Genomic DNA, 25655 nt, shown 5'->3' on the forward strand with positions numbered 1-25655 from the left:
GTGATTTTAGTATATGTATGTGATGGAAATAACATTTAAGCCCACAGATGTTAAGAGTAAGTGCTTTACTCCCTTCTTTTTCTTCCCTCTCAAAAATTTTTTTATTTTTATTTTTTTGAGACAGGGTCAAACTGTCACCTACACTGGAGTGTAGTGGCGCAATCTGGGTTCATTGCAACCTCTGCCCACCAGGCTCAAGTGATCCTCCCACCTCAGCCTCCTGAGTAGCTGGGGCTATAGGTATACACCACCATGCCTGGCTAATTTTTGTATTTTTTGTAGAGATGAGATTTCACCATGTTGCCCAGGCTGGTCTCAAACTCCTGAGCTCAAGCGATCTACCCGTCTCAACCTCCAAAAGTGCTTCCTTGCTTTAAATTGAAGAAAAGGCAAGTTTGAAAACTCTAGATTTTGATAGCGGCCAAACCCCTTGAGTCTGCAGTTGGCTAACACCATGATGTGTGATAGCTCCCAGGTCTGTGACTATGGCTTTGCTAGAATGAAGTGAGACCATCTCCTCTCCTCATACAGAAGTATGTGGAGGATGTGAAACAGAGTAGGGAAGTAGGAAGGCTGGACCACATGCTAGGCAGGTAACTTGTCCCCTTTGTTCGTTGGCTTCCCAGATTCCTTGTGGTTGTTTTAGGTGGACCTAGAAAAGATTGCCTCACGGAGCACTGCATGTTCAGTATAAAGATGTGTCACTTTTCTTATAGCCTCAAATCTTTTCCGTCTGAGTGAGGAGGCAAATGGAGGAGAGGGAAGTTTTATTCTACCTTCCAGGGTGGCTGTTCTGCACTGTTTTAGGCATCATCAGGTAAATAAAGCATCCATTGTTCTCTGCGGTTTAGCCCCATAGACCTTTTAAGTCATGGGAAAATCTCTACACTGACAGTAAAGTAACTTTTTGTTTTCAGTGTTTTTATTTTTATTTACATGTTTCCAGGTCTTAACATAAGGACTTTTTGGAGCTGCTGCATGATTTTGCCTCAGAAACCACTAAGTATTCGGGTTATGATGTTCATATTTCTGAGACAAATTTAGAAATACGTACAATCTAACAAAGGATTTGTGTCCCAGGTATAAACCACTGCAGGTCAAGTTCTGTATAAGGGGATTTGTAGTTGTGAATGCCAAGGGCTTGATTTTATAGAAGGTAGGTATAAAAAGTAGAGGTTCCTCTTCAAAGACTTTCCTCCCCATCTAATAAGAATAAATAGTAACTTCTCTTAGAAGCAAAATATATTCAAAGACCTGTGCTAACATTCTTAAGTATCTGCTAGCCGTAATAAAGAAATCAATGTACTTTATGTTCTTAGCTCCCACAATTTAGCCTAAATATTTGCTTATAAGTATGTGTATACTGGTCCAAGCAAGCAAGCAAGCAAGCATTAGGTCATAGTCCATTCCTCTTCCTTATTTAAATGTGTTTTTACCTTTCTCAGCATTCCACAAGTTACTTCCTCCTTCCTTTATTCTCCTCTGCCTTTGCCTCTTTTAAAAATTCTAAGTTGCTAGCCAATCAGGACAAATACAGAATGTGAGGTCCCATTCCAGCCAATGGAAACTGGACACAGCTGTCAGGCGGACATGTCAAGTTTTAAATGACCCTGTCTCCTTTGTTCGGTGTTTTTTTGTGGCAGAACTACTGGCGAGTGTACCCTTTCTGCAGAAAGTAAAAATGACCTTGCTAAGGAAATTAAATTTATGTTGAAGTGCTATTTCTTTACAGAACCGAGGAACAAGCATTTCTAACAGTAGGTTTGGGTATATAGTTTAGATGTTCCTTATGTTGATTGACATTTGATGGCTTTTCAGTGGTTCGAAGATGCCAGAAAATAACAATGGAAATGGCCAGAAAAATCTAGAAACTATAGTGAAAGTACTTACAAGTTGAATATAGCCATAATGGAGCTGGATTGTGCTAGAAGTGACTGAGGTTGGCAGTGGAATTGGTAGCTCAGTAGGCCCAATCAACTGTGTGGCTTTCTTCACTGAGGCAGGGAAAATGTGATATCTTAGGATCCTCTTGTAGTAATTTCCAAACGTAAGAGCTGCGAAATAAGTTATAATTGGAAATAAATCTTCATTGGTGTTGAAACTATTTTTCCCTCTGGATTAGCCTTCTCTTTTATTCTCACTTAGTCATAATTTTAGTAGGGAGTTTTGTTATCACTTTAAGGGTATTCATTCCATTTCAACTTGTCACCCAGATTCTCTTCGAGGATGACAAGAGCAGCCAGTAGTGGCTGGCTTGTGGCTCTTCTGTGCTGTTGCTGGCTGCAGCTAAACAGGAAAGGGCTGTTCAGAGTTTTTGTTGGAACCATCAGGAGTACTGTTTGGGCAGCTTTGCTACCTGACAGGAATGATTTTGGGAAGCCTGAATTATATACCAAGTTGCAGTCTGTTTCAGTTCACCCTCTTGCCTTAATATAATAGATACTCCCCTGTCTTCATCTAAACAGTGCTTAAGGGTGGGGAGATGGGTTCAGTGGATTTGCAGCATTCTTTCTGAACCCTAAGAATCTGTGGTTTTATTATTTGTAGTGCAACCCAAAAATAATTACAATTTTTATTTGGGAGGTGGAAAGTAGAGGTAAAATTCTTTGGAAGGGAAGAGGATTTCATCTAGGAGTGTTTGGCAGCCTCATGCAAACATGTTTGTTCTTATTTAAATTTTGACTCTGGAAATACTGTGATCTTGGTGGTTTAGGCCAAGAGGTGGGGTAGGAAGGAGGATGGGAAACACACTAAATTCATGGAATTTCATGTAGCTGGGTAGGCCAAGTCGATTCTAGTTTAGTTACCATGTTTTCTTTGTGGCTGTGTCACGGAATTGGGGATGGACACATGGAATTTAAAAAATAACACACAATTTTAAAAGTTATTACCACCATATAAAACTAGCTGGACCTGGGAGTCCGTTTCTGGAATTTGTGGGCACTAAAGAAATGCCAAATATTAAATTAACTTGGTTTGGTACTGAGGGAGTGGCTGCCTGGCTCTTAACAGTTTTTGTGAATTTCCTGTTCTTTCTGTCCTTGGCTTCAAGTTTTTATTGATGGAAGGTTAAATATTCTTTTTTTTTCTTTGTAGCATATAACTAAACTTATGGTTCTTTTGCTTCCTCTTTTTTTTTCCCTGCCCTGCCTTGTTTTTCCCTTTCACCCCAGGAATTATAGTACTTGAAAGAAAACCACTTTCCTTACTCTTATAAAGTACATAAGCGACAGTAGAAAATAGAAAATCTTTTTATACAACTGACCTTGTTTCTCCAGATATTGTAATCTATTCCACTTAACCTGTCTTTCTTCTGTTATTTTACTTTGTTAAAATAAACTTGATATATGATTAGGAAAAAAAAATCTGCATTCAAATGTTAAGAGATGTAGCATCCAAAAAAGGGAAGATTGCAGAAATTAAAAATAAATGTAAAAGATTATAAGGTAATGCAATGAATAAGTTTATACTATCAAATGAGACAACTTTGATGACATGGAAAAATTCCTAGACACAATCTGTACTGACTCAAAATCGTCTGAAGGCGGGGTGGAGTGGCTCATACCTGTAATTCCAGCACTTTGGGAGGCAGAGGTGGGAGGAGTGCTTGAAACCAAGAGTTTAAGATCAGCCTGGGCAACATAATGAGACCTCATTATCTACAAAAAATAAAATTAGCTGGGTGTGGTGACACCCACTTGTGGTCCTAGCTACTTGGGAGGCTGAGGCAGGAGAATCACTTGAGCCCAGGAGATTAAGATTGCAGTAAGCCTTGATTGTGCCACTACAGTCCAGCTTGGGCAACAGAGTGAGACCTGGTCTCAAAAAATCATCTGAATAGCTCAATAACGAAGAATTTGAATTAATAATTAGAACTCTTCCCACAAAGAAAAACCTATGTTCAGATGGCTTCACTGGTGAATTCTTTCAGGTATGTTAAGAGGAAATGACACAGATTCTTCACAAATTCTTCCATGAAATATAGAAGGAAATGATACCTTGCAATTCATTCTGCTAGTAATATCCTGTTACCAAAGCTAGACAAAGATATCACGAGTGAACAACAGACCATGGACTCCTATAAACACTGACACAAATTCTTAAAATACTAGAACCCCAAATTTGGCAGCATACGAAAAGGGTTATATATAATGAACAATTGAAATTTATTCTAGAAACACAAGATTGGTTTAACATTCAGAAATCTATTAATGTAATACTCCATAATAGGAACAAAGGTCAGAAATCATGTTACCTTAATACAAGCAGAAAAGCATTTGAGAAAATCTGATTCATGAAAGCAATTCTCAACAAACTAGGAAAAATGTAGAGGTTAACATCATATTTACTAGAAAAGAACTGTTTTATTTTTTTCTCCTAAGATTAGGAAGATGGCAAGGCTGTTCCCTCTTGCCACTTCTATTCAATAATATATTTGTTAACTGTTGAAGTTAAGTGATGGGTAGAAGGGATTTGTTATATCATTCTCTGTACCCTTGTGTATGTTTCAAATTTTTTTCTGATAAAAATTTAGGAAAACTAATGTAGGTGAAAAAAATAAGTCTACTAGGTCCTTAAGTTTTGTTCTGTTTTCTGTTTAGCTAAATTGAGGTTCTATAACCAATTATTTTCTTTTAGAGTATGGATGTGTATTTCTTTGGGTTAATGTTGAATTATTTGTATAAATTATAGAGAAAAATATTCTCTGTATTATTATTATTATTTTTGAAACAGGATCTACTCTGTCTCCCAGGCTAGAGTGTAATAGTGTGCTCTTGGCTCACTGCCACCTCCGCCTCCTGGGTTTAAGCAGTTCTCCTACCTCAGCCTCCCAAGTAGCTGAGGTTACAGGCATGGGCCACCATACTTGATTCATTTTTTTGTATTTTTAGTAGAGACAGTGTTTCACCATGTTGACCAGGCTCATCTCTGGTCTTGAACTCTCGACCTCAAGTGATCTACCTGCCTCGGCCTCCTACAAGCATGAGCCACCTTGCCTGGCCTATCTCTGTATTATTTATCACCAAATAAAAATTATGGTGTTTATAAAAAATGTAGAGTTAGAACACTATTTCTTTTCATAGTAAGTTATGTCACTTAACTTACTATTTTTTTCCACTCCTAAGAATGATCAGCAAATCAAAGGAGCTGTTTATAAGGGCAATTAGACACCATGCAGATCATATTCTGTTGTAACAAATCCTTGTTTATCATAATTTAACATCAACTAAATATAGTTTAGAATTTCCAGATGTTGGAAGGTGTTTTCAATACATTTGGTACTGCAAATGGTTTGGGTGGTCTCCTGGAGTCTCTTGATTTGATGTGATCAGATACATACCTGAGAGCTTAGTCTAGGATAGGAATTGGAGAAGGGGTAGTTCATAATGGTGATGGTTGAGTGTGTTTATGTAGGTAGGAACCATGGGTTGGGATTGGGGCTGGTTGAGTGTTCTGTATGAAAGATGATTCCAAGCAAGAAGCATGAAAGCAGTTTAAGACTCTATCTTCCCTCTGAATGAAAAAGGCAAAAGAGGAATGGAAGAAGGAAGTGACATTTAGAAGATAAGAATTCTCCTGCTTTCCTGTGAATGTTAGATGTCCCATTTGAGAATAATATTCTTACCAAGGTCTTCCCAATTGTACTTTTCCAACTTGCCCAGAAACACTTGCCTATCATTTCTTCTTTTTCCCTAGAATTTATATCTTTCCAAGCTTCAATACCACTATCACCATCTGTAGTCCACAAAATCTCTATCAATTCTGTGAGCCAATGTATTCTGGAGAATACAAAAGTGGACTGACACATGGCCACTGACTTTATGGAAGTTGGTCTCACTGGCTCTGTGGAAGCTGGTCTCACTGACTTTGCAGTCTTTTTAGGTATGTGCATTTTCCAATTAGAGGATGGTCAAAGCAAACACCAGACTTTTAGTTTTAGATTGTTCGGTATAGACTAAAAATGTTATAGGTGTTCACAGGCAGCCTGGGGGTACCTGTGTGAGCTGGAGTACCCTTGTGAAAAGTTTCACAGATAGAGGAGAGTTTGAGCTAGGCCAGCAGGTGAGGTAGGATTTGGAATGCTATTTGCAACCTTCTTGAAGTTGAATGAATGGAAATGAGATTTGTATTTAAGGTTTTGTAGCTTTTTTATTTTTTTAAATGCAGTGTTTCTGAATCAGGATCTTCTTTATTTCAGCAAGATGAACCACAAGTATTGGTAAAGGTAGTTACACCCTGTCTTCTGATTTCATAGTGGTAGGGCCAAACCAAGTATCTAATATTTATCCCCTGTCCCCTCTTTTATTCCTCAAGATTTTTTTCATATTGGATGTGTACAGACTTCATTCAAAAATTTAAAAAAGTTCCCATTTCAAAGCTGGTTTCCTTTAATCCGATAATCCGTGTCCGAAGGCCTCTGGTTGCAGTTCTCTCTTTCTGTAGCAAACACCCACCCTTGGATCTTCCCTGGAACACACAAACCTTGCTGCTGCTAAAGAAATTCCTCCCTGGCTTTCCAGTTGACTTGTACTCACCTTATATATAACTCTGAATACCTGTAAGCTCATATCATGAAATTTTGTCATATTATAGAAAGCATTAGTGATTACTCTTTGATCTGCAGCTCCAGAGGTTGCTGTTAAATTCATTTCTGTGTTCTAGTGAGCAGAACAGAAGTAAAGTGAAGATTAATTCCTTACACTGTCGGTTGTTCAGTATAACTTTTGCAAGAAGCGACCATTCTCTGACCCTTGGGTTTATTAACACTGCATGATGCTGGAAAATAATAAATTCCTGATTACCTTTCAGATTTCCCTCATTTAGACCATCTTCTCTTTTCAATACTTATGTTGATGCTTACTGTGTAAGACAGAGAGCCGGGTCCTGCAGATAGGCTGAAAAATCAAGATTGCATATTTTAAAATTGAAGTCAGGTGATTGCTGTCAAAGCTACAGACAGGATTAGGAGTGAAATCACAGCCTTCTTTCTGTTGAATGTCTTGAGGGTGAATTATTTCCTAGTACCGGTAGCTCTTTCTGCACATGTGCAGTTACCTTAATGGGGCAAAGGCTGTTTTTTAAACCTCTCTTCAGCTTTGGGCCTAGCACTATACACAGTTAAACAGTTTGCTCCAAATAGGAGACACCTAAATGCACTCAGTGACAGAGAAGAACACTTGGCCAACAGTTTGTACTTAAGTCCAAGATTGTAATTTCCAAAATGAAGATTAAACTTTAGTTTTATTCACTTTTGTAACCAAACTAAAGAGAATGACCCTTAGCACTGTCAGCCCACAATGAAATGTAATGTTGGAAGTCATTGAAGGTGTTATTTGAGGTGCTTTAGGATGCATGTGAGCTTGTGGTAAAGTAAGTCTTCCAGCAAAGGTGGTTGGCAAAGGGTTAATAGTTAAAGATTAGCAAAGGAAAATTATGCTTCATCCGTGTGCTTAAGTCACAGAGAAAGCATACATTTAAGCAACTTAGCTTAATTTTCATACACTGCACAGCCCAGATCTTAAGTGTACAATTTGATGAGTTTTAATAAATGTATATATCTGTAAAAATCAGCACCACAGGCAAGATAAGGAAACGTATTCATCACCGCAGAATGTTCCCCCATGCCTCCTTCCATTCAGTCTGCACCCCCCATAGGCAGTCTCTACTCTGATTTCAATCACCATAGATTAATTTTGCCTCTTCTTGAGCTTCATCAAAATGAAATCATACAGTATGAACATTTTTGTGGAGTCTGGCCTCTTTTTCTCAGCATAGTGTTTTCAAGATTGATCCATGGTGCTGCATATGTCAATAGTTTATTCTTTTTTGAAAATCGCAGAGCAGTACTTTGTTATATGAGCATACCATAATCGGTTTATCTGTTTTCCTGATAAATGAGCATGTGAGTCATTTAAAGTTTTGAGCTGTTACGAATAATGGTGCTAGAGACACATGAACCTGTCTTTTTTTCTAAGTAGTAGATTCTATTGCCATAAAGTTATTCGTAACATTCTTTTATTACTCTTGTAACATCTATAGGAGTTATAGTGCTATCCCTCTTTCATTCTTAATATTACTCATTTATGTTTTCTTTCTCTTGATCACTCTTGCTAGCGGTTTATAAATTTTATTCATCTTTTTAAAGAACCAACTTTTTTTGCTTAATTTTCCTCCATTTATATTAGGGTTAAATCAGAGAAGCAGAACCACCAAGAGAGGCGTGTGTCTATTAAGGGATTTATCAAAGGGGTTTGACCTTACACAGCTGTGGGAGGTGGTTTAACATTTTCTATAAGGCTGTTGCCTTTATGTCTGATGATGGAGTTGACATCCACAGGGTAGGTATCTAGAAGGGAAGATAAACGGTAACTGGAGGAGAATAAGGACGTGCTGGAACATGTGAGTATGAGCTGGAGCTCAAAATGACAAAGTAACACTCATGTCAGTTCGCTTTTGGTTTTGACTTGATTTTGCCTCCAGCCTTGGAGTGTGGATATTCCTGCACAAGCTGGGACCCTTTGTCTCAAAATGAAAGAGACATGGGAGATGCAAGTCTTCACTATTCCACTTCCTAGATAACAAAAAAATTCTGAAATAGTAAGACCAAAGAACTGTATAGGGTAGGAGTTGACAAACTTCTTATGTAAAGCCAGACTTTTTATGTCAGCCAACTATTATTTTAGCTTTGTGAACTGTGTGGTCTCTGATCTGTTGCAGTGATTTAACTCTGTCATTGTACTACAAGAGCAACCCTGGACAATATGTAAATGATTGGCTTGGGCATATTCCAATAAGACTTTATTTACAGAAACAGGTAGTGGGCCAGATTTGGCTTAAGGGCTTTAGTTTGCCATCCCTTGTTATAGAGATTGTAGTATGTTTTCTTATCACGGTATACTTAGAGTTAATATTTTACATTTCATGTTTAATTCATATTGATTCCACCATCCTTTGTACTATGGTTGTTCAATATCTTACGTAGATACAGGCCTTAAATCTCACTGTACCCTACTATGATTTTTATGTTTAGCAGTCAATTGTCTGATAAAGAAATGAAGGGAAGGAAAACACTATAGTGTTTTATATTTAGCCCCGTATTAATATTTCTGATTCTCCTAATCTCTTCTGTAGTTCCAAGTTACCATCTAATGTCCTTTCCCTTTTAGTCTAGAGCTTCTTTTATTATTTCTTGCCATACAGGTCTGCTGGGGGTGAAATCTTTATTCATTTATCTGAAAAAGGCTTTTTTTGGGAGGGGTTGGCATTTTTCAAAGACATAAATATAGAATTCTGAGCTGACAGTAAGTTTTCTCTCAGCATTTAAGAAATGCTGTGTATGTGGTTTTTTTTTTTTCAGCCTCCTTTTTCTGACAAGATGTCAGGTGACATTGCTATCTTTGTTCCCTTTTATATAATGTGTCTTGTTTTTCTCTGTCTGCTTTCAACATTTTCTTTCTCATTTGCTTTTAGCAGTTTGATTATAATAAATGTGATTGTCTTTATCTTGTGGTTCACTGAGTTACTGGATCTGAAGTTAATGTTTCTCACCATATTTGGGAAGTTGTAAGCCATTATTTCTTCAAATACTTTTTGTCTCCATTTTCTCTTTTCTACCTCTGGGCATCCATTTACACAAAGGTTCGCCTGCATGATGATCTCCGCAGGTCATGGAGGCTCTATCTGTTTTATTTGCCTTAATCTTTATTGTCTGTTTTTCAGATTAATTTCCATGGTTTTTTTTTCAAATGTATTGATCTTTTATTCACTGATGACTGTTTTTCCTTTGTCTTTAATCTCATTTATAATAGCTGCTTTCAATTCTTTGTTCTCCAACAGTTGCGTCATCTTGTTTTTGTTGACTGTTTTTCTTGCCTCATTCACGTTTTCCTGTTTCTCCACATGTTAATTCTTATGTATTGGACATGAAAGGATATGCTGCAGAGTGTCTGGGTTCTGTAAACTTCCTCTGTAGAGTACTGATTTTTGTTCTAGTAGGCAGTTAAATTACTGACTTACTGCCTTGAACTTAAGAAGACTTAATTTTATGATTTGTTAGGGTGTGTCTGTTTCCATTTTTTCTCTGGTCTTGGACCATCTGAAGTCCTGGGCCTGATGTGAGGCCCTTCTGGGGTTTCACTGGAAAGCCTGAAATGTTGACCCTTTGACTTTTTGGGATTTAAACTGTGGCTGCCCTGCAGTGAGCAGCAGCTGAAGTCTTGTGAATACTTTGAACTTTTATTGGAGCCTCCCTCACAAATGCTTAGTTTTAGGGTCACTCAAGAAGTTTAAGGTAGTTTATATACAGACTTTGGGGTTCTCTTCTTTTGGCTCCCTCTTTTTGGGATATGCTACCTTAATTTTTCACTACTACACAAAACTGCTGTCTATAAAACCTCAAGCCAATAAGACTGTAGCCTTTTGTTTGCTACCTTCGAGACTTGATAGTCCCCTCTGGGGCACGCCACATAAATGTCTTATTCAGTGTAGTTTCCAGAAAGAATTCAAGGATCAAATTCCTTCTAGTTTCTGCTCACATTCCCTCACTCTTCAGTGTCATATTGTAAGTGTTTTCTGTGGGAAGATAATTCCAATACAAGCTTCTGTTATTGCCAATGCATAGTTTCTCAGCTTTGTTATTAAAGAATCCCAGGTTAAACTGTTCTGTGGTTCTTACACAGGTAGTGTAGTTTAGCAGTGTGCTCTGGGCTGGGAAGCTATATGAATTATCTGTTACCACAATGCTGCCTTCCCCCTGGTTTTGGTATGCATGCTAGCTCTTTTCTCTTAGGTACAGTATACAATAGCCACCATTTCTAGGTTGGCAAGGACAGTGTGTATTTGTGTGTATTTAACAGTTCCTCTCCTACCCGGATGCCATGGCTGGAGGGTAAGCAAGGAACTGCACTTTATTCTGGATACTGGATGGTGAATGGTTTTTCAGGTAGTAATCCCACCACTTGAGGATCAGTGCCTTCTAAGAGCTAACTCAGAAACCAAATATTCATCTGGGAGCAGACTACTTCCTGAAACAAATTCCCAGGCAGTTGAAAACCTTTGTGCTTCCTACTAGGAATAACCTGCATTCACATATTCATTAGCCTTTTATGTGGAGTTGATGAATAGCATTCCAGGATTATAAGAATACTTGTAACATCACGGAATATGCACATTAGTCTCATAACTTTACAAGCCAGAGTATTGGTATCCAAATTTACATGATCTTAACACAAAGCATGTTTCTTTTCTACAGGAAGGAATACCTGCTAAGGGCCAGGAGAAATTATAAGGAATTAAGTTGTAAGGTGGCCTGATTTTTTGTTTTTTTAACATGCCTTGTTATGTTGCCCAGGCTGGTCTCAACCTACTGGGCACAGGCAATCTTCCTGCATCAGCCTTCTCAGTACGTGGGACTGTAGGCATGCACTACTGAGCCTGGTCCAATCTGGTTTTTGAGAGGCATCCTAGCCAAGGACACTACCTAGCAGGCTTGGCATGTATATTTTATGCCAATGGCATGTAGGTTTCATGTGACTCTGAATCAGTCACAGGAGACTTACAGTTTAGCCTTTAGCCTTTCTTCAAACCATACCCAAGAATGTAGTGTGCTTGTGGGCATTTGAAATATTCTGGCTTTCAGCTTCTTTTATACATTATCTCTCTTCTACTTTCTCTAGTACCAAAACCTTATTATCAAGGTGTCATCTCAATTCTACATTATCTTGCAATTTATTTTTCTGTTTAAAAAGTGAGGTAAGAGACTACAACCAAGCAACCAAAACAAAATGAAAACCTCAGTTTGTGCAAGACAGTGAAAACAAAAATTTATTTTGATCTCCTGTTAAGAGAATAGTTGAAGTACTTTTGCCTTGCCTCTAGATGTCTGGCTGGCCAGATAGAATCCCTGTTTTTAACCATCAGCTACAAGATGCTTGTGACAAGTGATTCAGAAAGTGGGCATTGTGTGATATGAAATGGGCATTGTGTGATATTTGGGCAATTTATACTATCTTAAAACAGCCTAAGGATATAGCTAGTCTTCTTTCAGTTATTGATTCCGTATTTCTTCTTCAGTTGCAAAAAGGAAATACAAATATACACACATAAACTACATATGTGTCTTTGCTTTTCATTTTTAACAAAATCCAAACTCAAAACACCTTTGACAGTTTGGTAAGAACAGGCAGAAAGTATGAACTGTGCTTAACATGGAACCCTGTTTTAGAAGAAAAATCAAACTTCTCTTTGAGAGGTTGAAGTGAGATATGGGTGCTCTGTGTTGCAAGGGCATGTGACTGTTACAGTAAGTTATCTGCGTAATGCCCTTTCCTTCTTCTAGTAAACTGCATGTGAGAAGAAGGGACTTGGCAAAAGCTTGGCACTATTTTGTTTATTGGAAAAGGAGAATAGTTATAAAAATCACCTTAGGCCCCCAACTCGAGAATATGATACAGTTTTGCAAGTATCTTGAATTTTTAATGTCTCCCACCTACTTCTCAGTTTATTTTCTTAAATCAAAATTGACAGCTGAGGATGTCTCAATATGTTAGCATTATATCTTATTCTTTTAAATGTATGCATAGAAACTTTTTTTTTTTCTGGGAATATACCATATAACTTTTTGTTTTAATGTATAAAACTAGCATTCTCCCAATTTATTTACTGTTAGGCCCACTTGTTGTAACTAAGTGCATATATGATACCCATGTGGAATATTTTATGTCCTTTACATCATTACTTAAAATACTAAGGAACATTTTGTTGCAGAAGAAATGATAGCAAAAATTAAATATAAACTTACAGAAAATGGCATTTACGTAGAAATGAATACATGTAGAGTTTTGCATTAAAAAGCACTCTAATTATCCAAACCATATTACAAACTCAGTTTTGTCTTCCAGTCTCAAAGCTGCTAGAATATATATAGCATACGCTGTTTCGCTATTATATTCATTTAAAAATACTTAAAATTTTACCGTCCATAGATCTAAAGCATTTTCATCATTAACTATACCTCACACCCCACCAAGCATTGTGACAAAATTAATCAGGGACGGACAAGACAGGCACAGAGAATATACAATGGGACGAGTATATTGTACAAATAGGTTAAATGATCTAATGAGAGCTAGTGTGTGATGTTTCATTGTGGTGCAGGCCGTCTCTCTTTCTCGTGGCTTTATCTTTTTCAAAATCCCATATTTTACTTTGGAAGTTTGTCCTGAGGGTGAATGAGGCTATAAATGAGTGCCAGGTACAGTACCTGGAGCCAGGAGGACTCAGATGTTAGAAGGCTTTGCTGACTCTATTTTTTGAGTGAAGAAACTCCTGAAGGTTAAGTAACCTGCTCAGCTTATGTGATTAATAAAAAGCAGAGAGATAATCGCAGCTGAGATCTCTTACAAGACAAAGCTCCTGCCTTTTCCAGGGCATAGTCATTACATTTTCTGCCTTTTTCATTGCTGAGGTTGAAGGTGATCAAGGACTTTACAAAGACCGGGACATGCGGGTGCTACTCTCTGCTGACACATTTCAGTGTCAGTTCCAGGAGCAGGCCTCTTCCTAATGAGGAGGCATCTTGCATGGTGGCCAGATAGTGTCTTATGAGAGGGTTGATCTACTGTTTGGAGATTTAGAGAAGAAAGATTTTTATAGCTTTGTAACTTTAGAGGCTGATGGGATGATGGCATTTTGGAATATATTTAGTTAATTTTCATTAATGACAGTGAATGTTGAAGAGACTATTTAAGAAAAGCATTAGAAGCTGCTGTTAATCAAAGAAGGGGCTGAGCATTCATAATTTTTTTAAAGACCTTGTGTCAGAAAAATACCCCTGACTTCCTTACTAATGCAAGACAGTTTTCAACTCTGGGGCCATTTACAATGTTAGATATAAACTCTATTCAACTGTAAAGATTTTATACAGTAGTATCTTTTAAATTACACATGGTCACATTTTTATCCACAAAATGTGACTTTCATTCCCCTTTTCCTCTGGATTTCACCTTTTTTCAAAATGTTGTTTCTCTACTCAAAGACCATTAGTTACTTCCCCTGGCCGTTGTACTGAAACTCCACACGTGTTTTCAGTGGCCTTCCTGTTTCCTGCTGTGATAACAGTGATAAATTATATTCTGAGACTGGAATTCATGATTCTGTGGCAGGCCGTGTCAGCATACCTTTCCAACTGTATTTCTTACTACCCTACCCTGAATCCTCTGCTTTAGCCAAAGTGTCCCCCTCTGCTCTCCTGTGCCCTCTCAGACAGAGATGATTGATTGGTTATGCCTACCCACTGTGGGTAGATTTGCTGTCCTGGTAAAACATTCTAATTGTTGAAACATAAATCTGTTTTCCATCCCTGGTCTTTCCTTTTCCTCATTGTTATTTCACCTTTTACTCTATTGATTCCCAGCTGTGGCTGCCCTTTAGAATCACCTGAGGTTGGGAGAGCATTACAAAGGGGGATAGCAGAACCACTGCCTGGGGGCCATTTAAATAAGAATGTCTGGAGGGTGAGGCACATTCTTAAAAGGTCCCCAAGTAATGTTTAAATGTGCAGATAGGGCTAGCAGTGGCTAACTTGTGACCTTGGCCAAGTTACTTAATCTGCCTGGGCCTCAGTGTCTTCTGCAGCAGAATGAAGGATAATAGTACTTAGTATTGTGAGGCTCAATCGAGTAATCGGTGTACGTAACATACAGTGGTGTTCCTAGTAGATGCTCAGTCTGTTGGCTACCATCATTATTACTGCTGTTCTTCAGTGTCCTCATCTTCCCTTTTCTCTCCTGTCTACTCTACGTTAGAGCTCAACTCAAATCCCCTTTGTCCAGTGGTTACTCAAGGTTTAAACTAAGTTGCTGCAACAAAGAGACCTAAAAATGCAGTGTTGGATTGAGACAGAGGGTGGTTTCTCTGTCACGTGATAATCCAGTAGTGAGCAGTCCAGGCCAATAGAAAGGCTCTTCTCTACACTGACATTCAGGGCTCCAGATTATTCCCATTTTGCTGGCTCATGGCATGTCCCATCTAGCCCATGGGAGGTGTATATTGCATTGGGCTATTAACTGCCTTTTGTGGTGAGCAAGTTTTGGGTTCTAAGCATATTTAAGTCTCCCTCAAGGTGAATAATGTTTTGCGTTTCTCTTTGCTTCCCAGGAAATACTGAAATCATGACAAATGCTGTAATTTAGGTTCAGTATTTGTTGAATGAGTCAATGTCAGAATTTTTCTGGTTTTTGTAACAGCTTTATTGAGATAATTTTACATACCACACACTTCACATATTTAAAGTGTTTGATTTAAGGCTTTTAGGGACGAGTGTGGAGCCTATAATCCCAGCACTTTGGAAGGCTGAGATGGAAGGATGGCTTCAGCTCAAGAGTTTGAGACCAGCCTGGGCAACATAGCAAGACCTCATCTCTACAAAAAAATCAGAATAATTAGTTGAATGTGGCTTTTAGTATATTCAGTTGTACAACCACCACAGTAGTCAGTGTTAGAATGTTTTCATCACCTCAAAAAGAAACACCATATCACCTCTTCTCCCTTTCCTCAACCCTAAACAACCACGAATTCACTATCTCTCTAGATTTGCCTGTAGGTTCTGAACATTTCATGTAAATGGAATCTCATGTGGCCTGTCTGACTGGTTGCTTTCATCTAGCATAATGTTTTCAAGGTTCATCTGTGAAGCATAGATTAGCACCTCATTCCTTTTAATGGCTGAATAATATTCCATTTTATGGATATACCATATTTGGTCTGTTAATTGGATGATGGGTGTTTGTATTGTTTCCAAATTGTGACTGTTATGAATAAGGCTACTATGAACGTTTATGTACAAATTTTTGTGTAGTTATGTTTTTATTCTTTCATGGTGTAAACGAAGGAGTAGAGTTGTTGACTGAGATGATAAGTCTGTTTAACTTTTTAAGGACTGCTAGACTGTTTTCCAAAGCAACTACACTATTTTATATTTCTACTTGTTGAGGGTTCTGCTTTCTTTACATCCTTGTCAACACTTGTGGTTATCTGAATTTTTATTATAACTGTTTTAGTTGATGTGAAGTTGTACCTCATTGTGCTTTTGATTTCCATTTCCCTGATGACTAATGATGATAAGCTGTGCCCACTCTTGTCAGTAGCAATTATTTAACCCCAGCTGTGTTCTTCCTATCATCTGTGTGCTCCCAGGCATATGATAACCTTTTCCCTGGCTGACCATTTCTAGTAGCAGCACCGTGGGGCTTATCAGAATGGAGGGTTGGTGTAAATATGATATTATGGCTGTGTGTAAATAGCATTCTTATATAACTGTTTTTCATACTGAGAATCTCGGTCCTAGATCCCCTTTTTAATACTAATTTACCAAAAAGGGAGAAATCTTAATACTGGCTTAACAGCTTAATTAGACAATCCTGCCGTAAAATAAATAAATAACAGAGGATATGACAAAAGGAGGTATGAAGAATCTGGAGTTATTTGGCTGAATTGTGATTTGAAATTTTATGACATTATCTTGGCCATGTGTTTTTATAGTCATCACAACTTTATTCTTTTTATACATTAGTTCTATTCTTGAAAAGCTATACATAGAAGACCCATATATATACATTGAATTTGATTTTCTTGTTGACTTCCATTATGTTCATAGTATTTGTACATAGGCAGTACTGTAGCTCCTGGTTTTTATACAGCAAGTCCATGAGGCCCTTGGAGGTGCTTCTTCAAGAGGGAATAAGAATTTGTTACTGTGTTCTTGAAATTTCCCATGCAGAACATGAAGATGATGATGTGATGATATGCGTTTTAACAGTGTTGTGGAAATAATCTTGACTCTGAAGGCATATGTCTCATTGAACATGCAGAGTGCTTTGCACATAGAAGGTGCTAGTGGATTTTGTCTAATCCATGAATGAGGAAGGCACTTCATCTCTTTCTAGGCCTTAGTGTTATGAATCAGGAAAAGTAGAGGGTTATTGAATGGTGTGGTTTCAGAAGTCCCTTGCAGCTCTAAAATTATTTTATGCAATGATGATTCTATTGTCAACTTATATTAAAAAACAAAACAAAAATAATATACAAACAAGTATTTTCAGAGATCCCAGTATACACCTCTGGGAGTCCATGAGTGAGTCTTGCCTGTTTCCCATATCTTGACTTCTGAATTGCTTGCTGGGGAGGGAACTGCCTATTGCTGTGGGGCCCTGGTCCTGGAATTCATGTACATGACTCAGTAACAGAAATCAAATTACTTTTTTTATAGTGCAAAAGTAAAGCATTCCTAAATGAATATTTGCCAAGCTGAGTGACTGTTGAGGTCATTTTCAGTGGGAGACTATATTCCACCATGGCTGATTTCAATCTGATTTATTGCCATCGACTCCTGAAGCCAAGCCAGCTGATGGAGGTGCTGGCAAGAGTTGGGTCTCCAAGCCCATTGTGGAGATTGAGTCGGTTCCCAGCCATTGCTGAGCAGCCAGGCCAGTGGCATGCTCATTTGGCTGCACTTTGCAGGGGCCATCTGATAAGCATGGCCACATGTTCATATCAGGTATGCCAAGAGAAATGCTACCGCGTCTGACACAAAATAGAATCGCTGGAGACCTTTATCTTTTGAGAGAAAATATGTTTAGGGTGTCATTGCACTGATTGGAGCCCTTGCTCGCGAAGTTGATTATCTTAGGGTCAGCAAAACAACTGGGTAAGGAGATTGAATCAGTTTCCTGTAACTTCCTGGGGTCAGCAGATACTCATGTTCTTTGAGGTTTCTGAGAGTTTTTATAAACCTACTTTTTCTATTTTTTTCTTTCCTTTTTTTACCCTTTAAAATGGCAATGGTGAGGGATTTAGATGCCCTTAATCTATCACATGCCTGTCCAGATCTAGATAAAAAGTTAATGGACCTGTGTTCTACAGATTGTTAAAAAGAAGTGTCATCTCAAACAACACCTGTCATCTTTGCTGTGTAGAATTAGTATATAGGAAAGTGAGCCTTGATATAAAGGCTCTCTTCCTAGTATGGTCAGCCATTGCTCTGAAAGAACTGTCTTCTGTGTGAGGCTCTCATGCAAACACCTGTCTCTCTCTCTTGCATCCACTCTCCTCCATTCCATTTCCTCACTTTATCATCCTGGTCCAGGAACAGGTAGTTGAGATTCTTACACATGGTACCACCTTTAAGCATTGACAGAAGTGGGATTAACCCCTGACTTCCATCCTCTTTGTTTTTGAGATTCTTTTTCTAACCATATTTCCAGATCTCCTTTGTTCAGCAGTGAGGAGTGATTATTAAAAACTTTAAATAAGTTTGTAATAAGTGAATGTTTTATGATGCCGCATAGTTGATAGTTGGTGATACTTTAAAAAAAATGGACGATAGCATCTTTATGTATGCATAAATACTGATCCTAGGCAATTAGAAGATGAAAATAGCTTTGTGTAACATCCAAGGCACCTAGCATCTGAGTTATACAAGCAGTGGGACAGTTAACAAATGATTTATTAAGATTATCTCCAGACTGGGTGCAGTGGCTCATGCCTGTAATCCTAGCACTTTGGGAGGCTGAGGCAGATGGATCGATTGAGGCCAGGAGTTCAAGACCAGCCTGGCCAACATGGTGAAACGGCATTTCTAAAAATGCAAAAACTAACCAGTCACGATGGCACACACCTGTAGTTCCAGCTACTTGGGAGGCTGATGCAGGAGAATCGCTTGAACCTGGGAGGCTGAGATTGTGCCACTACACTCCAGCCTGACTTTGTCTCAAAAAAAAAAAAAAAAAAAAAAAAAGAAAAAAAGAAAAATCTACAACTATAAACCTCTTTTTTTTGAATACCAGTAAGATGTGACTGCTAGTAATTCACATGGGGCCAGGCCATGTCCCTTCTCCCAGCATCAGGAATGACTTTTCTCCCACTACTGCAGCTTTCTGCTGTTTTCCTCAGTTGTGTGGCATGTGCAGTCCAGAACTCAGACTTTTTGGGTCAGTGACTCCAAGTAGGGCTCTCCCACTGCTTTTTATCTGTGGCACTTTCTTTCCTCTTCAGTTCTCTGGAACTTGGGCACTCCATTTCTTCATTGCATTTGTTCCTTCCGTTATTAAACAATATGGGGTCTCCAGTGTGCTGGGCATGTATCCTGGGAGTACCGACGGGTAGAGGAGGCTTCATTGCCAGGCACCTCATTCACTGTTGTGTGTGGTTTCTCTTCCTCCCACGTGTGCCAGCCCCCAGAAGGCAGGGCTGAGTCTTACAAGGATGCAGTGTTGGCATTTCAGCACGTGGCAGGCAGCAGATGCCCAGTGAAGGTGGGCTGAATTTAGAGGTCAGTGCTGAGGATTTTAAAGGCTTTCCCTTTCAGACTGTCGGATGAGGTAACCATCTTCCTTTTTTCTAAAACGGGATAATGTATGTGATGTATCAAGGCAAGTTGTCCTCCATCCGTTTCTTTTCCTGTCCTATATCACGCTATTTCTATTCTCACCGTTCCTTTGAGACCATCATACCAGTTTCTCCTGCCCTGACTCTCCCCTTTTTCTTTCCTTGCTCTGATGCCATAGACAGCAAGAAATACACACACACACACACACATATATATCTGTCTGGTTTTGTATTTCTTTATCCCTGTCGCTTCTTAATATGTATGTGAAATGCCGTTGTCTCCCTCTGTACACGTCTCTCTCGATATGTGTGTGTCTGTTGGGACTGTCAGGAGAATCTGGCTCCACGCCTCACAGGAACACCCCCGCTGTGTGTGTTTGTGACATCTCGTGCTGCCTCTGCTCCTGCAGTGTATATGTTCCTCCTGAATCTTAAGCATTTTTGATGGCAGGAAAAGTATTTGTTCACTTAGATTAAACCCATATTCGAACACCCACTACATCATGTGGGCACAAGTGACTGATAAAGCAACAGAATTTTTACACCTGCATAATCTGCCTTCTGTGTAGATACCTGGTTGCCAATGCCACAGGATCATACAGAGGTGAAGTTTTGGGGGAAAGATGTTGCAACTTGGGCTGGTGTAAGGGTAATGGATAAAACTGAATCCTAAACAGCTGAGCTTCATTGCTTACACTTAAAATTTTTATTTTCCTTGCCATTTCAACATTTTAAAAAAATGGCATGGGGAAAGCTTGGGATTAACAGCAGGGAGAGCATTCAAGTTACATGTCTTGGCAGATCTTTCTCCTTTTTTCTTTGTATACCCTCGGTTTTTACTTTATTTCAACTTTTATTATAAAGAGTCCATGCCATACAAGTTTGTTACATGAGTAACTATGTGATGCTGAGGCTTGAGGTTCCATGGATACCATCACCCAGGCTATAAGCATAGTACCTACCTTCCTCTTTTGAAGAGAGCTTGTGTATAGTAAGCTCAGTTTCCCCTGGAAAGCAGTAACATTAACCTTTTTTGGCCCAAAGTTTTGTTTCTTAACCAAATTTAGATGAGAGGCACCTCCACAGTTAGGAAGGTCCTCCATGGACACAAACTAATAAAAATGTTTATAGAATTTTGGTCATTTGATAGAAACAAAATGAGGAGCCATCCTCTGAAAAGGAGCTGGAAGTCCTTATGAGCTGTGGTGTGTTGGAAGGTCTTGGTCAGGTTATTCCTGGTCAGGTTTGGGAGCAGTTCTGCCCCATGCTGGGAAGACTGGGACTCCCAGTTTCTCCCAGTCACAGATTCCCTCTACCCGAGAACCTTGAGCACTCTTAAACCAATGCCTCTGGAAGCCCCTTATCTATTCAGACCCATCACTGTGTAACTAAATAAAGGAGAGAAAATTCATGTATAAGAACATGGAGTTGCAGAGGAGACTCTGTTGAATTAGCTGACAAACCACCAGTTTGAGGAAGAGGAAAAGCCCTGGCCTGGTGGGAGTCTCCGCTCAGTCTAGTTCTCGCTGAGCCCAGGAGTCAGGACTGTTGGGCAGAGGGGAACATGCCTGTGTTTATTCTGTCAGATGGCACTTATGTCTTCCTGCTGGATCTCTAGACACTAACTTTCCTTTAGGTTCCTCATGTACTAGGAGGGGAGATGGACTGCCATAAAGGAATAAAACACAATCACTCACTGCAGTTAGGAGAGACATGAGCAAGAGGCCAGGGAAGCCCAGAGGAGGACAGGATTCCTAATAAAATCCTGACTAGGCGTGGGAAGGAAGAATTAAGGACTGTTTCTTCAGAGAGGTGTTGGCTTTAGCTGAAGAAAGAGGAAGGGGCTTTAACTGGGCAGATTAAGAGTGGTGACCTGGAGGGACTGAGGAGAAGGACATTCCAGAAAGAGGAAGTCCTGCAGGGAGTCTTGAAAGAAGTCAGTCCAGGAGGCTCTGGCAGAAATGAGGGGCCTTGTTTTGGGAATCTCCTAGCATAGCAATAGGGGGGTCTGTACCTGATTCTGTAAATAATGTTTTATTGGAACACAGCCTATCCATTCGTTCAGCTGTTATCTGTGGCTGCTTTTTCATGACAACAGCAGAGTTCAGTAGTTGAGACAGGGACCTTGTGGCTCACAGAGTCTTAAATATTTACTTTCTGGTTCTTTACAAAAAAAGTGCTGACCCTTAACTTTATTCCTTGAAATTCTTAATGAATGGACCCACACTGTCAGCTTTGGGGCTTTGCTCGCAGGCCTTCATGGACCTGTTAGTTTATTTTCTCATTCAATGAGCCTGCTTCACCCCGCCCTACCACACCACCGTGTCAGTAGCCTCTAGTTGGCAGTGAATATTCCAGGAGTAGAATAGTATCTGTGGTGTAAAGGGGGTGGCATTTCCCTGCCAGGTACCCCCTAAAATGTCTGATTACCAACTGCAGGCTCTCATAGACTGTGCCTAATTTCGTGGAACCTCTGCTGCTGCTCATTTGCTTGGCCAAAACCCCCCATCATGCCAAGTAAGCATTGGCAAGCAAAATCAGAATTAAAAATAGTGATAGGTATAATGGTCGCTGCAAAATACTATTCTCTGGTGAGGCATTCCATTTGTTAGGGCTTCTGGAGCTCTTTCCACCTCAAGTCTGCATCTATTTCAAAAACACAGAATGCTTTTCCAGAAATGTCTGTGCATTTGAAATGCTGTTTTCCCAGATATAGCAAGTGAAAGTTGTGTGGAATTATATAGCAAATGCCAACTTTTAAGCACCTACTGTGGTCTGTGGTATCTGCCATTGGGCATTCCAGGCCAGCCTCTTGATGGGTGTTGATTTAGTAAGAGCTGGATGAAATAGAGGCAGAGTCATTCCCATTTTACATATCATGCAACAGGGGCTCTGACAAGCCAAGTAACCTCCATTTTAACTACTAAGAGACCCATGAGAAAGAGGGTATTTTTTTTATGCTCTAGTTATTCTTAGCAGATAGAGGGCTTATTGAAATACTTGAATCAAGAGGTCAAGAATTTTGGTGACAGACTATCAAAATAACTGGTTTTCAAGGGACAGGTGAAATCCTCCTTAGCACCAACTTCCGTCTCAGTCCCAGCAGCCACTGAGTTATTTCAATACCCCTGTGAAATAATATTGCAGTTTGGAATCTAGTTTTTGATTATTGCTTTCTTTAGAAAACTATCAGCAGTAAGTAATGATATTTTCCAGACATTTCTGGAAAATATAGTAGGTCTGAAAAGAGAAACGTGTAGGTTTAGGGTTGTCCTGTTTTCCGACTAAAATGGTCATTCCTCCGTAACAATGTGATCATAATCTTCCCCTCTATAACATTATTCCACCATGTTCTTAGGGTAAAGATCAGGGTACTTATTGTGGTATTTGAAGCCTTTCCTGTTGCATCTCCTCTCTGGCCTGAGTACCTCACACTTCTTTCTGTTGGAGACCACCTCAGTTCCTTGAACGGCATCGTTAGATTGTCCCTTTGGCTGGCTCACTCCCACTTTGTCTTCACATCTTGGCTAAGATGTCACTGGATGCAGGAGGCTTTCTTGGAGCTTTGGAGAGTAGGCTGGGTGTCTTTCCTTGCCCAGCCCTGCCATAATACCTGTTATACTGTTGTTCCATTGTTCATTGTTCATTTATTTGTATGTTCTCCACCATTAGACTGTAAGCTTCATTTAATTTTTTTAATCGACATAATTATATATATTCATAGGGTACTTAGTGATGTGATGTTGTGATACATAAAATATATAGTGACCAGATCAGGGTAATTAGCATTTTCATAATCTCAAACATTTCTCATTTCTTTATAGCTAGACAGGAGGAATAAGCTCTGGTGTTCTATAGCACTGTAGGATGGCGCTAGTTCACAATAATATATGGTTTTAAATAGCTAGGAGGACTATATTGAATGTTTCTATCAGAAGGAAATGACCCTTAGCTTCTCAAAGGCATTTGTTTTCATTTTGACCCTACAGTTACAAGGAATAGGAACCCATTCAAACTAGCTAATATAAAAGGAGTTTATTGTGAGGAAATATTTGAAACAATAAGGAGACCTTCATGGAAATCTAAGGACTAGGTCTGTAAGAAGCTGTATCCCATGGATGCAGGGTGGGAGTTCCTTAGGATGGTGCAGATACATCTTATGACTCTCTGTGCACCAGCTCTATTCACATCTCTCTGGCCTACTGGCTTTCTCAGCTCATGCAGTTGTCTTCACGAGGTCTGTTCATGGCCCCAGCTTGCCCACATAGCCTAGAATGTCCCTACTAGTGCTGGAGGACCCTCGTAATTACATGGCTCTATTTTCTGCTCCCTGCTTGTTTGATTTCTTAGTTGCCCAATTGCAGATTTCTAAGCAGGCACTCTGGTTGGCCTGGCTCACTTTTTTAAGCCGGGCCACACATGTTGTCATAGGTCTCTGACCATCCTGTAGGTGGGCTGTCCTCAGGTCAGTCATCACTGTGAACCAGTCAGCTATGTTCGAGCTGGAGGGGCTCCATGTATCAGAGCATGGCTGCCAACAGAGACCTTTCTTTTTTGGTTTCTCTCCCTACCTCTTGGCTTACAAGAATGTTAGGCTTGTGTTTTATAGATCTCATTGTATCCTTTGTTGTTTTTCATTCTTCACAGATATCATTAACGGAGCTCAAGAAAAATGTGTATTGCCTCCTATGGACGGCTACCCCCACTGTGAGGGAAAGATCAAGGTAAGGCAGAGGCGAGCAAGGTCATTTTCATCATCCCCAGTCTGCACAAACACCTCTTCTTTTTCCTTTCCCTTCCTTTTCCTCCTCAGTGATACAAATGGGTGAGTGAGCCCTTGACATGAATCATTTATGGGGTGCCTCCATTCTGCCGGCTTTGGCTGTGGCTATGACAACCCTGCTCTGCCTGTGTCAACCATGTGGGGTTGGTCAACAGTGGCGCTCACTGGTCAGCATGAGAGAGCCTGGACCATTTCAGGCACCTGCTAAGTCTTTGAAGCTGACTTCCCCTCTCTGTTTCCCAGCCTCCAGCAGGTGATCCTTCGAGGACCAATGACAAGGAACTGCCGTTATTTAGTGTCCAACTCCCCACCCTCTCAGTCCCCAGGCTCCTGCTCTGAAGCCTTCAGATTGTGGTTTAAGTGTCACATTTGTATTTGTGGTTGAGTACCCAGAGACACTTGGCTGCTCTTTTACTTGGCTGCTTTTTTTTTTTTTTTTTCAGAAATCCTATTTGTATGGCCTGTCCCTGGGGAGACCACTCCCTGCTCAGTAGTTTTCAGAGAAAAGTGTCCATTCAGGGATGTAGTTATGACAGTGGGACCAGCCCCAGAAACATTTGGGTGGTATCCATGTGGGCCGTCTGTCAACACTCACTTGTGCCCTCCTGCACACACTGTTTCAGGTACCATGCTGTGGGCTGTTGGAACTGGAGTTCCTGGAGGGGGTGTAGATATCAGAGTCCCATTAGGCACTTGATCTTGGTAAAAATCCCCAAGCCACTGCCTCTCCTGGGCTTTATTGCCTGCTGTACCACAACCTTACTCTCCACTCTAAGCACTTCTGCTGAGGCCTAATGTAAGCCAGTGTCTTCCTGTTAATCATCCAAGGAGGTGAGCTGTGCACCTGGCTATCTTGACCTTAGCTCAGTGACTCTGTCACTCAGTTCTTTAGACCACAGCTTGAGCCATCCACTCCGTCTTCACCATTCCTATCCTCGCCTTCCCTGTCAGCAGATGTGGAGGGCCTGTGAATGGGCTGCTCAGAGATGTTCTTCTTGTTTCAGTGGATGAAAGATATGTGGCGTTCAGATCCCTGCTACGCAGACTATGGAGTGGATGGGTCCACCTGCTCTTTTTTTATTTACCTCAGTGAGGTGAGTAGCTTTCTGTGGTTCCTGGGGGCAGATGTGACTTGTTGGACTGTTCTGTAGCTGAGTCTGAAATTTGAAAAGCTTAAAAACGTGTGGTATTTTTATATGGAGGACCGATGATTCCGCCCTTCATTACTTTCCCTACTCCTCAGGAAGGATGATTTTTTTTTCCCCCTTGAGGAAAAAATAAGTGGAGTTAGTTAGCTATTTCCTTTTTTCCTAGTTTTTTTTTTAATTGTAGTAAAATAGACATAACATGACATTTGCCATCTTAACCATTTTCAAGTGTATAGTTCAGTGGCATTAAATATATTCACATTATTGTTGCAACCATCACCACTGTCCATCTCTAGAATTCCTTTTATCTTGCAAAACTGAACTTCTAGACTCATTGAAAT

At 39.8% G+C, this 25655-nt stretch overlaps 1 protein-coding gene across 7 annotated transcripts in view; it reads left to right on the top strand.

Annotated features, from left to right (window-relative positions):
* MGAT5 (alpha-1,6-mannosylglycoprotein 6-beta-N-acetylglucosaminyltransferase) overlaps positions 1–25655 on the top strand; it is a 326803-nt gene that overhangs the window by 169447 nt on the left and 131701 nt on the right. For all 7 annotated transcript variants that reach the window (XM_021924279.2, XM_021924276.2, XM_021924275.2 and 4 more), the window contains 2 exons: positions 24031–24107; positions 25171–25260. In XM_021924279.2, coding sequence (XP_021779971.2) covers positions 24031–24107; positions 25171–25260 — 167 coding nt within the window. The remainder of the gene's footprint in view (positions 1–24030; positions 24108–25170; positions 25261–25655) is intronic.

The sequence above is a fragment of the Papio anubis genome, chromosome 10, assembly GCF_008728515.1.
Source record: "Papio anubis isolate 15944 chromosome 10, Panubis1.0, whole genome shotgun sequence".
Classification (NCBI taxonomy): Eukaryota; Metazoa; Chordata; class Mammalia; order Primates; family Cercopithecidae; genus Papio; species Papio anubis.